Source organism: Pseudorca crassidens, chromosome 15, assembly GCF_039906515.1.
Source record: "Pseudorca crassidens isolate mPseCra1 chromosome 15, mPseCra1.hap1, whole genome shotgun sequence".
NCBI lineage: Eukaryota > Metazoa > Chordata > Mammalia > Artiodactyla > Delphinidae > Pseudorca > Pseudorca crassidens.
This window is the reverse complement of record NC_090310.1, coordinates 37,237,597-37,250,660: the sequence shown is the minus strand read 5'-3', so window position 1 is coordinate 37,250,660 and position 13,064 is coordinate 37,237,597. Positions and strand designations below refer to the sequence as shown.

The window sequence follows — 13,064 nt, the reverse complement described above, 5'->3', positions numbered from 1 at the left end:
GAGGTTGGAAAGGACGGTGCCCTTTATTGGGGAGGACTGTCCTTGGACAAGGTGCCATGCATCTGGATGGGAGAGGAGCACAGCATGATCAATCGCTTTGTGTCCCTGACACACAGTAGGTGCTCATTATATACCTGCGAATGGACGGCACCAGGGTCCTCCCAAGTGAGGAAGCTGGACCACAGGTGGAGTGGGGCGTGGACTTAGGTGGTACAAGGACACTAATCTTCATAGCATTGCATGGATTTGAATTGTATTAGAAAATACCAATAGCCACTGAAAATGTTTTCACAGATGTTATCACTTCCAATGAGCTAAGCAAAAAAGGGTGTCATTGAAAAAGGACTGAAGGGAATTCCCTGGCAGACCAGTGGTTAGGACTCCGAGGTTTCACTGCCGAAAGTGTGGGTTCGATCCCTGGTTGGGGAACCAAGATCCTGCAAGCCGCACGGCGCAGCCAAAACAAAACAAAACAACAACAACAAACCCTTAAAAAAAAAAAAGAAAGGAAAAAGGACTGAAGTGGCAAAAAAAAAAATTGGAAGCAACCTAAATAATCTTCAACATGGGATTGGTTGAATAGATTTAAGTACATCCAAGGAAGGGAGATTGAGTAGCCATCATAAAGGTTAATGGAGTTCCTGTCAGGCTCTGACCACAGAGAAGCCATTATTGACTATCAAACACACAGTGTGCAGGTGGAGCCCACGCCGAGGGCAGGGTGGGAAAGGAGGCCATCTGGAGGAAGGAGGACTTTGGGGAAGGGAGAAGGCCTGCCCCTGGCCACTCCGCCTTCCAGTGACCTCAGGCCCACTCCTGTTGCCGCTGGTCTGCCTGGGCTTCAGCTGAGGTGGGGCCTAGAGCTCACTGGGTCAGGATTCCCTTTTCTGACCCCCAGGGAATAACCAGGCAGGAGCCCTGGCCCGTCCCTGACAACTCTGTCCTACAGGCTCTGGAGCATGGAGCAGGGCAGGTTGTCTGTCTCCCCGGGGCCAGCTCCTCCTCATGTCCATCCACAGCCAGGCTGTGCTCTGTCTTTGAAATCCACCCCCACTCCATTCCTCTAGTGGTCTTCCTCTTCCTCTCTGATGCTGGCTTTCCCATCACTCCCCCACACATCCTCAAGTGAGGTGTCCTCCTGGTCCTCTCTTCCCAGGTGCCCCCTAGATCCCTCCTGCTCCATAAGTACCCACCTGCTCCTCCGCCTGTTTGTCCCTCTCAGAGACTGTCCATCCTAGATCTTCCTTTCCTGCACCACAGTCAGGAGGATCCTTCTGAAACACTGTCACTCTCTGTTTAAATGCCTGCAATGGTGAGCAAGCCCCCTGCAGAAAGCAGCCCCATTTTTACCCCAGCCTGACTTCTGGTGATCCAATCTGTGCCTCACACATCCCAGCTCCTGACAGGCTAAGGGTCCTCAGTTCCTTAGCTGGGCAGCCCCAGCATGCAGACAATCTCTGCTGGTGTCCTTCCCAGGGCAGAGCTGCCCACTCTCTGTCTGGGCCCTTGTGTCCGTGCTTGGTCTTTCCCGGAGATTGGCCTTCCTGGAGGGAACTGGGTCTGATTCACCTGAGTCTTTGGAATCTAGCACTGGGCTGAGCCACAGAGAATAACCAAGCTGGGAGAGCACGACCTGTGGGTTTCTAGCCCATGACTCTGGACAGACCTGGGTTAGATCTTTGGTCTGCCCTTGGGCAAGTGTTCCATCAGTTCTGTGCCTCAGTTTCTTCTTCAAAATGGGGATGATTGGTATCTTAAATGAGAAAATCCTAGAACGCACTTAGCTTCAAAGAACTAATGCTACCTTAAAAAGAATAAAAAGAATCTGTATGCACATGTTCATAGCAGCACTATTTACAATTGTAGATTAGGTGGAAACAACCCAGACGTGAAAAATGAAAATCAGTCTGTTCATATAATGGAATATTATTCAGCCACAAAAAGGAATGAAGTACTGCTGCATGCTACAACCTGGATAAACCTCAAAAACATCATACTAAAGTGAAAAAAACCAGATGAAAAAGACCACGCGTGTAATTCTGTTTATATGAAATGTCCAAAAAAAGCAAATCCACAGAGAAAGAAAGTGGTTTGCTAGGGGCTGGGGGGAGGGGAGAATGGGGAGTGACTGCTAATGCGTACAGGTTTCCTTTTGGAATGATGACAACGTTCTCTAACTACATGTTGGTGATAGTTGCACAACATTGTGAATGTACTGTCACTAACGGTAATTTTTATGTGTACTTACCTGCTATCTAGAGCTCGTGTGCCACAACTACTGAGGCCGGCACGCCTAGAGCCCGCGCTCCACAACAAGAGAAGCCACTGCAGTGAGAAGCCCGCGCACCGCAATGAAGAGCAGCCCCTGCCCACCGCAACCAGAGAAAGCCCGCACACAGCAACGAAGACCCAACGCAGCCAAAAATAAAAATAAAAAATAAATAAAGAATGAAAGGGTTAGTGAAGCTACCCGTGAGCCATCCCCAACTCGGGTTTTCCCCTGTGGCTGGGTCAACCATCAAGGGAGGTTCTGCCACCCGAGGGGGTCGGGGGCGGGCAGCGAGCACCACTCTACTGGTCCGAGCTGGGGCGGCGTCTCGGCAGCCGCCCACTCGAGCTCGGATCGCGGCTGGGCACCTGCGGCGGCAGCACCGGCTCAGGGCCGGTCAGTTGGCGCCGCCAGTTCGCTAGAGCCTTGAAGGAGCTGCAGGAACCCAGCCCCAGCCACGCCCAGCGGGCCCTCCCAGGCCCCGATCCTCCTCCTGTCAGTCCTCTCCACCGTAACTACACCACTCCCAGTAGTCCCGCCCCGTCTCTTCTCTCCCTGAGCTTGGCCCCGCCTCTGCGGTTCCAGGCCACACCCTTCGGACTCCGCCCCGCCTCCTGCCAATCAAACGCATCCTGGCTCCGCCCCATCGCCCTCCTCCCGTCTTCTCGCTAGCCTTGGCGCGGCCCGTTGTTATGACGACACGGTCGTAAATCCGCCATCTTCCTGCGGCGCGTTGCGACATGGAGGGCGCGATGGCAGTGCGGGTAACAGCTGCGCATACGGCAGAAGCCCGGGCCGAAGCCGGGCAGGAAGCGGGCGAGGGCGGGGTCGCGGCGGCGGCGGCGGCGGCGGCGGCGGCCTTGGCCCCCGGTGGCTTCCTTGGCCTCCCGGCGCCCTTTAGCGAGGAAGGTAACAGGGCCGGACGGGGCCGGGAGCGGCCAGGGTGGGGACGGCTCAGCTTGGCTGGTGGAGGCCCCGAGGGCCTGAGCTGATGGCGCGACAGACCCTCCCAGGCCCGGTTCCTTGCAGACCTCACAGGTCCCCACGGCACCCCTCATAGCCTTCCACGAGCCCCCTGGTTTCCTCAGATCCTCAGGCCTAACCCTGGAGGGGCGCCCATCACCCCCGTGGGCTCCAGTGCCCACCCGCGGATACTCACCTGTGTCCAAGCCACCGGGGCTGTCAGTGTAGACCTCGGCGATCGCCTCCACTGCCTGCCCCGCCCTCAGGCCAGCGGCCCGGCCCCCCTCTGCCTCCCAGTCTCGACAGGGCCCTGCCCTCCTCCGCGCCCCCTCCCACTTCACCTGATGGGCCACTGGGGCCCTGGCCGGGGTGTGACTGGAGGCTCCGGGAGGGCGGGGCCTCGGGTCTTTCCAGCACCCGGGGGGAGGCAGCAGAGCCCAGTGCTGGAAAGCTGCAGCCAGCTCTGTCCCAGACCTGCCACTTTCTAGCTGTTTGATCCTGGGCAGGTAACCACATACCTCTCTGAGCCTCCATTACCCCTTACAGAATAGGGATGCTACTGTTGAGGATAATGTATCGAGTACTTTCCATGCATCAGCATTTTTCATTCTCAAGCCAGCCCTAGATGCCATTATTATTATTACTATTATTATTCCCATTTTGTGGATGAGGAAAATTGAGGTTCAAAGATGTGAAAGTGACCAGGTCACCCAGCTAGTAAGTACCAAGGACTTGTTGGATACCAGGATTGTGTGACTCCTCAACCCACTCCCTTAACTTCTGGGTTCTGCTGCCTCATAGGATGGTGGTGAGAATCAAAATAGAGGATGTATGTGAATCTCTGAGAACAGTTCTGGGGACACACAGGGGCACTGATAGCTTTTGGAGACAGAATTCTGGTCTCTACCCTCTGAGCTTGTCCCAGGAAGCTTTAGACTGGGCCAGGCAGGAGGGGTTTGGTGGTGATATCGGGGTGGTGGTCTTTGTCCCCACAGGATTTGTAATTCTCAGTACATCATTTCTTGCTCCTTATTCCAGCTTGGGTAGGTAGCTTGGCATGGGGGGCAGTGCTACCCGCAGAGGGGTCTCTTTGGAGGTTGCTGTGCCCTGCTGGGCTTACCCAGGGCCTTATCTCACTCAGTGTTACAGGGGCCGGGTGTGTCCCCTTCTGTGGTGGGGATTCCTTCAATGGCAACACGCTGGTGCTGAGTCAGACTTGGGGAGTGGGGTGGGAGGGTTAGGAGGGTACAGTCACCTCAGTGCTTGGCTTGTGACTGTGAACCATCTGGAGGGGACCGTCCTCTGTCAGGTGGCCTTCTGTGAGTCTTGGCTGTAGTTTGGCCCTTTGCTCATTAATCCAGTAGACATCAACTGGGCTCCTTCTGTCCTCCAGGCCTGGGTTTGACCTTGATGTGGGACTGCAGTGAGGTGGTGGGAACTGGCAGACGTTTATGAAAGCAGAAGGAGCATCCCCCTATCCCTTGGGGTAAACAGCAGGGTGTCTGGGGTAGATCCTCAAGTTCAGGTTCTGGCCCCAACACGCACCAGCTGGGTGGCCTTGAATCTCAAGTTGTTTTTCTAGAGAGGGAATAGTCACTTCTGTTTCCTCAGGGTGCTGGCCGGATTTGCTGTTGGCCCCAGTAAGATGCCCAGCACATAGTAGGGGACTCAGTGAGCCGGAAGTCTCTCCTGCAGGACCTGGGGCAGGCACTGGCTGGTCAGCCCAGATGGTGAGGGGCTCAGGTGCGGTGGCCCATGGCCCTGGGGTGTGGAACCCCTCTGGGAAGTCCCACCCTGCGCGTCTTCACCAGAGTACGGAGGTGCCGCCTGTTTGGAACCAGTGAAGCAGAAGTCAGAGTGAGAAAAGAGTGGTCATGGGTTGAGGGTGCCCTACCTCTCCCATGTTTGCTGAGGACTGGCCTCTCAGCTAGAGCCTGTACACACACACTGAGTCAGCCCATTTTACAGATGAAGAAACAGACCCAGACCTGGTCACTGAGGTGCCCAAGGGCACATGCAAACCCCAACCAGTCTTAAACCCTGGTCCTCCACTGTCCCCAGACCAGCTTGGCTGAATCCCTCTGCCTCCCAGCTGCTCCCTGGGCCTCTCTCCCCTTATCTGTGAAGTAGGGGCTTTGGATCCCTACAGCCTAAGTGCATGGTCAGGGTTATCCCCTGCTGGATGCTGCTCTTCCTAGGGTGGGCACTGCTGTAGACCCCCGGAGAAGGCCTGGCACCCTGGGCTCCCAAGAGTGTGTTCAGCCCCTTTGGGAGGGCTGGGGAAGGCATCTCTGGTTCTGATGCCACCCTTGGGTGCATCTGCCTGGGGCTGGAATCCCTCCCAAGCCCCACTGACCGCAGGCTCGTTGCAGATGAGGATGACGTGCACCGATGTGGCCGCTGCCAGGCGGAGTTCACCGCCTTGGAGGACTTTGTTCAGCACAAGCTCCAGAAGGTCTGCCAGCGGGTGCCCCAGGAGGCCCTGCCTGCCACCAATGCTACTGCGCTGCTGGGTCAGGAGGTAGCATCCCCCTACTGCCATTGCACACGTGCGTGCCCTCCACCCTGCCCCTCGGCGGACAGCAGGATGAGGAGGTGGAGGCATGTCGAGACGGACCTGTGCCACCGGGGTGGGCAGAGGGCAGGCATCCGGCTGTGGGTGGGTGACTCCCGGCTGTGCTCTGGGCTTTCCCGGATGGCCTGGGATGCGGGCCCTCTCAGCAGCCTCTGGTTGAAGCCTGCACAGTTGGGGCCTGGGGTCCCTCCTTTTTTGAAGCCTGAGGGCCTGCCCTGGCTTAGGGATATCATGGTGGCTTTTGTCCTTTTGTCTCCTGTCCTGTACATATGGTTCCTGGGGATCCCACAACTCTGTCATAAAAATGGCCAACTTTGTTGCACTCGGTGTGTACTCGGGCTGTATACGCACAGTCTACTGAGGCCCATGGCACCCCTGTGGGCGCTCTTGTCATCCTCATCCTATGGAAGTGGGAAAGGAGACTCCAAGAGAAGTCAGGTGCCTCTGGTCACCCCGGGAATGGCCCAGAGGAGTGGGCCCAGAATTGTCTCACTCTGACTCTGTGCTCTTTTCCTGCCCCTCCCAGAGGTGTCCTCTCCTCCAGAAGGCCCCCGGCCCCACATCCCTGGGGGGCCTTTGCCCCGATCACCTGGCTGGGCTGTAGGTGGAGGTGCTCACCTTCATCTCTGCAGAGCCAGCTGAGCCTCAAGCTGGAGCTTCTAGTCACTTCATCCTGGAGTCCTCCCTGAGGGTGCTCAGGGCTCCCCATGGGGCCCTTGGTGGCTGGAGGCATTAGAGTGATGGGGCCGACCCCTGGGCCTGGGGTGGAGGGTTCAGGCTGGGAGTCAGGCTCAGAGCAGTGGTCCGTTGGGGGAGATGAGAGGCCCCACCCCAGCCATCCTGCATGGACATAAACCTGAGCTCTGGAGCCCTGGAGACGAGTCTCCTCTGTCCCCTGTCACCCAATGGCAGGTGGAGCCAGCAGCAGCAGGCTCAGAGGAGCCCATCACCGTGGCCCACATCGTGGTGGAGGCAGCCACTCTCACGGCAGACATCAGCCACACTCCTGACATTGTCGGTAAGCTGGTTTGGCCCCACCATGGCTGTTCACGTGTGGCTTTCTCAGTGCTGAGGCATTGCTGACCTGTTAGTCATCCACGGTCAAGGCTGGAAGCTGGGGACCTCTGCTGCCTGTGCCCCTCTGCTGTCCCGAGAGCAAAGCCTGGCTGAGGAGGGGCTGAGACCTTGTGTGCACCTTCCCCAGGGCAGGGCCTGCAGCAAGAGCAGGCATTGGCCACCAGGCCCTGCCCTGCCCAGAAAGCGGAAGCCCAGAACCTGGGCAGCCCTGGGGGACACCTGGGCCTCGGGGAGTCTTCACTTTGTGCATAAATCATCAGCTGGCTGCTCTCTCCTGCTGCTGCCCCGGACTGTCTCTGCCCTGGTTCTTCTGGAATCTTCCCTACTTTTTTGCCACCCTCCAACCCCAACCCTGGTTCCTACTTCCCACCCCACAGTTGGCTCTGGAGGGTCAGGCTGGGGTGTGCGTGGGGTGCACCTGCTGCTCCAGCTCTGCCCTGACCTGCTGCCCGACCTTGGCCTTCACCTCCCCAGTGCTCACTCCCTCTGGCGTGGGGGTGGCGATTCCTATCCTGATTCTCACATGGCCTTTAAGAGCATACAACGCCAAGTCAGGCTCTTTGATGGCTTTTTTAAAGTGCAGTAGGGCAGGGAGTGTTGGGATGTTGAGCGGTCTGGATTGGGTCACGTGCTGCTTAATAGGAGGCAGGTGAGCGTGCAGCTGGGACATTCAAAGGGCAGCCCGAGGGAGCCGGGGGCTAGGTGTGAGTGTGGCAGTGCAGGGAGGCTGGACTGGGCCTGATGGCACGGGAGGTTGGGAAGGGAATGGGCAGGGGCCTTGGCAGGGACGTGAGTAGGTGACTGGACAGGAAACAGGTTTGGGCAACAGGTAGAACTTGGCCTTGGGAAGCCCTTGGGACCAGCTGGAGTAGGAAGAGGTGGGGAGGCGACCTGGGGGAGGGGAACCTCAGAGCAGGCTGTTCTGCCAAGGTCCCATCCCAGGGAAGCTACAGGACCTGTCCCTGTCTCCACACTGTCTTTCCCCCGACATTCCTGTGGACGAGGACGGTTGCCTGTTGCTCCTCTGGGATAAGAGGGCTGACGTGGGAGGTGGGGCCATGCCCAGCCCTGGTGTGGAGTTTGGCTTCTTGGGTGGTGGTGTCATATGGGAAAACAGGTTCCCTGGGTTCAGGCAGCATCTCCAGGCTCTGGCCCCCTGGCTAGCCAGGCCCTGCCTACCATCCAGCCTCCAGCTGGCCCAAGCCCGCGGCTGGGCAGCTCCTTGTGCTCCAGGGGCTCCTCTCTGGGCACCCGCAGCCTCTCTTGCACCCTTGGGAGTTTCCCCTTTGGGAATTTCCCCTTTGCAGGCATCCTGGGTACCCCAAATGTCCCTTTGGCATCAGCTGCTCAGCGATCTGGAGCCCAGGCCAGAGTCCTAAACCACCAGCTGCTGGCATCACAGGGCTGGGGGTTCTCAGTCCTTGCTGGGCTGGGGGGTGCAGTTCCCAGGGACTGCGCAGGGGGCTGGATACCCACTGCAGGCTCTCCTGCCTCTTCCCTGGAAACAAATATGCATTCTGTCTCTGGACTCGGGGCAGCCACGTTCCCCCCTTCTCTGATCCCTCTGTCTGCTGTGCCACACTCAAACTCAAGTCCTAGCCTGGCAGAAATCCCTGTTCTTTTGGAAATTCACTCCTGAGGGGGAGGAAAAATAAAGCTTCAAGCATGTCAGCTAGGGCAGGAGGGAGAGGTGCCCTTAATTGTTTGAGTCACGGCACTTCTGTTCTGTTTTGGGAAAATGGCTTGTCAAAACACGATGCCAGCCTGATTGAGATGGTTTCTAAGAAGCGGCTTCACAACCGATTGCCACGTGTTGTTTTCATGAGCAGAAATTGTGAAGTGTGTTTACAGCTTAGCTTTGCACAGTGTCAGATTTCTTCAACCCCCATGAGAGCTGCAAAAGCACAGCCTTCCTTCCTCAGACTGTCCTAGGCGTGTCGAGCGCTCCCTCTCCCAGGCTGGGTCTCTTGCCTGCCTGTCTTGAAACTGATGCTGGTGGGTGATCCCCAGAGGCATTTCCTCCTCACGTTAGCCGGAGCCGGAGCAGCGAGGAGGCCGATGGTGGCGAGTTGGCCTGTCCACTGCCTCTGTGCCGGAACTCTGCCGCCCTTGGACACGGCGGGACCCCTGTGCACATCTAGTCGTGCGTGCCTCTTGGCTGAGGGGAGGGGGCATCCGTGCTCATGGTGGGTTTCCCTGCTGAACACATTCTGGAGGCCTGGAACTCCTCTAGGCAGCTCCATGGAGTCAGAGCACAGTACCTCCCACCCTTTCAGGCTGAGCAGGCGCCATGTGCTGGGGCTGGGGGTTGGTCAAGACAACTCCACTGTGCCACAGCAGTGTCCTCGGGCTGGGATCCGAGGAAGCAGCAGGGCCCATGGCATCCCAAGGCTCAGGCTCATCTGCCTCTCCTCAGGTGGTGGACACATCAAAGAGGTCATCGTGGCCTCTGAGGCGGAGCCGGGGGACAGCGGGATGGCAGAGGCCCAGGGCAGCCCCAACTGTCAGGGGCCTGGGCTCTCTGGGGAGGGTGAGCAGGCCCAGGTCAAGCTGCTGGTGAACAAGGACGGCCGCTACGTGTGCATGCTGTGCCACAAGACCTTCAAGACGGTGAGGCCCTGGGGCCGCGGGCGCACTGGCTGTGGGAGCCAGGCCTTCCCGCTCCTGCCCAGGGAGGTGCCTGAGCCTCGCCGCCCCTCCCCCACAGGGCAGCATCCTTAAGGCCCACATGGTCACCCACAGTAGCCGAAAGGACCACGAGTGCAAACTGTGTGGGGCCTCCTTTCGCACCAAAGGCTCACTCATCCGGCACCACCGGCGGCACACAGGTGAGCTGGCCTCGGGCCTGGGGCCGGGAGCTGCACAGCACGCTGCCGCTGGCCCTGGGGGTGCCCCGGCTCCTAGGCTTCGTGGCCCCTTCCTCCTGGTGGTACTCCAGGCCTGCCTTCCCCTCAGAACCAAGTCAGCGTCCCACCCGAGGCTGACGCCATTCTCTCTGCAGATGAGCGTCCCTATAAGTGTGCCAAGTGTGGAAAGAGCTTCCGCGAGTCGGGTGCGCTGACCCGGCACCTCAAGTCTCTCACCCCGTGCACAGAAAAAATCCGCTTCAGCATGAGCAAAGATGTGGTTGTTGGCAAAGAGGACACTCCCACAGGTCAGTGTGGTCGGGGGCTCCCTGCCCCGGCCCTGCCTGCTCTCTGAGTGCCACCCTGGTTGGGTGTTTCCTCATGGATTCTCTTGGTTCTGCCTTAAAGGGCCTGGTGCCTCCACCGTGGGGACTGTTACATCATCGGCAATGACAGGTGGGCCCATGGAAACTTCGCCTGTGATTCACCTGGTGACAGATGCCAAGGGCACTGTCATCCACGAAGTCCACGTCCAGATGCAAGAGCTTCCCCTGGGCATGAAAGCCCTCACCCCAGAGGTGGGGATAGGTCAGGGGAGGCCTTTGTCTGCTCAGCACCAGGCTCTGTTCTGGACACTGGCTCCATTGGGAACAGGACTGACATGGGCCTGCCTTCCTGCTGCTCAGTCTGGTTGCTGGGTGGGGAAATGGGAGACCCAGGTCATGGCAGGGAGGGGCAACGGAGAGTGAGCTGGGGATGAGGTGGGGCAGGGGAAGGCAGGTGGAGTGGGCTGTGGGGCTCCCAGGGGCATTCCTGAGTGAAGATGCCAGGTATGCACGGGGGCCCCTGGGGCTGCCCTGTGCGGTGGTGGCGGGTGGGTGCTGCGTGCCGGGCTGCCTGGCCAGCCTCCCTTTGCCTCCCCTGCAGCCCCCCGGCCCTGAGGAGCTTCCCTGTTCCAGCGAGGGCAGCCGTGAGAACCTGCTGCACCAGGCCATGCAGAACTCCGGCATTGTCCTTGAGCGGGTCCCTGGGGAGGAGGGAGCCCTGGAGCCAGCCCCTCCCACTGTGTCCAGTCCCCAGCCCCTGGGAGATGGTCCCCCAGAACTGCCGCTGCTGGAGGTGGAACAGGTGGAGACAGTAGGTGCCTGCGCTGCCGGCGTGCCCCTTCTGGGGGGCTGGACCTTGGGTACGAAGTCACCATGCTATCCTGGCCGCCACCAGCCTCCTTGCTGTGCTCCCTGAGGTGGAAAGTTGCATCACTGTCTGCAGTGACTTTGTCCCCTGATCTGTTTATCGCCTTCCTTGGGCCCATTATGGAGCCTCCCAGGGTCAGGGTGCCTCGGTCTGGCCTCCACGGTGCTGCTTGGGCCCAGCCCGCAATGGGTACTAGAGGTGTGCTGTGGTCCCCCAGCAGGTGGCCAGTGAGGCCTCAGCTGTGCCTAGGACCCACCCGTGCCCTCAGTGCAGTGAGACCTTCCCAACGGCGGCCACCCTGGAGGCCCACAAAAGAGGCCACGCAGGTGGGTGGCAGGATGGTGGGGGTACTGGGCAGTGGACGGCTGTGGGTAGCCAGGAGGGGTTCTCGGGTGTGCCGTGGATGGTCAGGGTTGCCTGTGGGCAGGTGGCTAGGGTGGCGCCCTCGGGTGGTGGTCCCGGCCTGACACGGAGTGTGGCCCCAGGGCCGAGGCCATTCACATGCCCGCAGTGTGGCAAGGCCTTCCCCAAGGCCTACCTGCTCAAGAAGCACCAGGAGGTGCACGTGCACGAGCGCCGTTTCCGCTGTGGGGACTGCGGGAAGCTCTACAAGACCATCGCCCACGTCCGCGGCCACCGGCGTGTCCATTCAGATGAGAGGCCCTACCCCTGTCCCGAGTGTGGCAAGTGCTACAAGACCAAGGTGGGCCCCTGATCCCCCATCTGTGGGCTCCCTGCTCCCTAAGCCAGATTTGTCCCTTGTTCCGTGCCCCCAGACCTCCCTCCTCACCCCTCACCTGACAGCCTGCTCAGTCCTAACCGGGGCCCTCAGAGGGGGCTGGGAGAGCCAAGGCCAGGCTGGCCCTGATGGTGGGTCTCCACAGAATGCCCAGCAGGTGCACTTCCGGACACACCTGGAGGAGAAGCCGCACGTGTGCCCGTTCTGCAGCCGAGGCTTCCGGGAGAAGGGCTCGCTGGTGCGGCACGTGCGGCACCACACGGGCGAGAAGCCCTTCAAGTGCTACAAGTGTGGCCGCGGCTTTGCCGAGCATGGCACACTCAACCGGCACCTGCGCACCAAAGGTAGGGCCGGGAGGTGGCAGGGACGGGGTGGGGGGCCGCGGCCGTCCAGCACTGACCGAGCTCCCTGCCACAGGGGGCTGCCTGCTGGAGGTAGAGGAGTTGCTGGTGTCCGAGGAGAGCCCTGCAGCAGCCGCCGCCGTCCTCGCCGACGACCCGCACACCGTGTTGGTCGAGTTCTCATCCGTGGTAGCCGACACCCAGGAGTACATCATCGAGGTGGGTATGGGGCCACCAGAGTTCGGATGGGGCCTGGGGCGGGCAAGGCTGACTTCTGATCCTCCGTCCAGGCCACTGCGGATGATGCAGAGACCAGCGAAGCCACGGAGATCATCGAGGGCACCCAGACAGAGGTGAGGGGCTGGGGGATGGGCGGGGTGGGGTGGCCTGGCACCCTCACCAGACTCATGGGCTGAGCCTTGAGCCACCCACAGGTGGACAGTCACATCATGAAGGTAGTGCAGCAGATCGTGCACCAGGCCAGCGCCGGGCACCAGATCATCGTGCAGAATGTGACCATGGACCAGGAGGCAGGGCTGGGCACAGAGGCAGCTGCTGCTGACACCATCACTATCGCCACCCCCGAGAGCCTGACGGAGCAGGTGGCCATGACGCTGGCCTCGGCCATCAGCGAGGGCACTGTGCTCACAGCCCGCTCGGGTACAAATGGCGCCGAGCAAGCCACTGTGACCATGGTTTCATCAGAGGACATTGAGATCCTGGAGCATGCGGGAGAGCTGGTCATCGCCTCGCCGGAGGGCCAGCTTGAGGTGCAGACAGTCATCGTCTAACACGGGCGCCTGCAGGGTCCCGGGAGGCTGGGCTGGGGCAGGGGGTGAGGACCCCGAGTGCCCTGCCCTTGCCTGCCTGGCCGAGTACAGAGAAGATGGGCATAGAACTCAGGCGTTCAGAGGAGATGTGGAAGTGTAAATACACAGAGTTTTTGGTTGCTTTACAATAAAACATGAAAACCCGCCGCTTGTGATGTTGCGGCAGTGGCAGCCTCAGGGGCTGGTGCCACTGCCCTGGCAGGTTCCTCTGTGGCAGCCCCTGCCCGCCC

At 59.7% G+C, this 13,064-nt stretch overlaps 1 protein-coding gene across 7 annotated transcripts; it reads left to right on the top strand.

Annotated features, from left to right (window-relative positions):
* The first annotated feature begins 2,981 nt into the window (after nucleotides 1-2,981).
* Nucleotides 2,982-12,978, top strand: E4F1 (E4F transcription factor 1). 7 transcript variants are annotated; one of them, XM_067706944.1, is made up of 15 exons: nucleotides 3,039-3,178; nucleotides 4,844-4,962; nucleotides 5,605-5,833; nucleotides 6,720-6,825; nucleotides 9,301-9,494; nucleotides 9,592-9,712; nucleotides 9,886-10,038; nucleotides 10,139-10,308; nucleotides 10,658-10,867; nucleotides 11,142-11,250; nucleotides 11,410-11,627; nucleotides 11,809-12,007; nucleotides 12,081-12,223; nucleotides 12,295-12,357; nucleotides 12,439-12,978. In XM_067706944.1, exons 3-15 carry the CDS (start codon nucleotides 5,624-5,626, stop codon nucleotides 12,793-12,795), a joined length of 2,253 nt encoding a protein of 750 aa, XP_067563045.1. In that variant the 5' UTR covers nucleotides 3,039-3,178; nucleotides 4,844-4,962; nucleotides 5,605-5,623; the 3' UTR covers nucleotides 12,796-12,978. The 7 variants fall into 7 exon arrangements, with proteins under 7 accessions (XP_067563042.1, XP_067563041.1, XP_067563046.1 ...); XM_067706941.1 differs by lacking the exon at nucleotides 4,844-4,962 and having other exon boundaries at nucleotides 2,982-3,178; nucleotides 5,605-5,687; XM_067706940.1 differs by lacking the exon at nucleotides 4,844-4,962 and having other exon boundaries at nucleotides 2,982-3,178; nucleotides 5,605-5,753; nucleotides 11,145-11,250.
* Nucleotides 12,979-13,064: the final 86 nt, after the last annotated feature.

Excerpts from the sequence above, each read along its gene's own strand:
- E4F1 (XM_067706939.1), top strand. The coding sequence starts at position 3,010 with ATGGAGGGCGCGATGGCAGTGCGGGTAACAGCTGCGCATACGGCAGAA. Across the intron at positions 3,179-5,604 it reads GGCGCCCTTTAGCGAGGAAG|ATGAGGATGACGTGCACCGA; the intron begins GTAACAGGGCCG and ends GGCTCGTTGCAG. Across the intron at positions 10,309-10,657 it reads TGAAAGCCCTCACCCCAGAG|CCCCCCGGCCCTGAGGAGCT; the intron begins GTGGGGATAGGT and ends CCTCCCCTGCAG.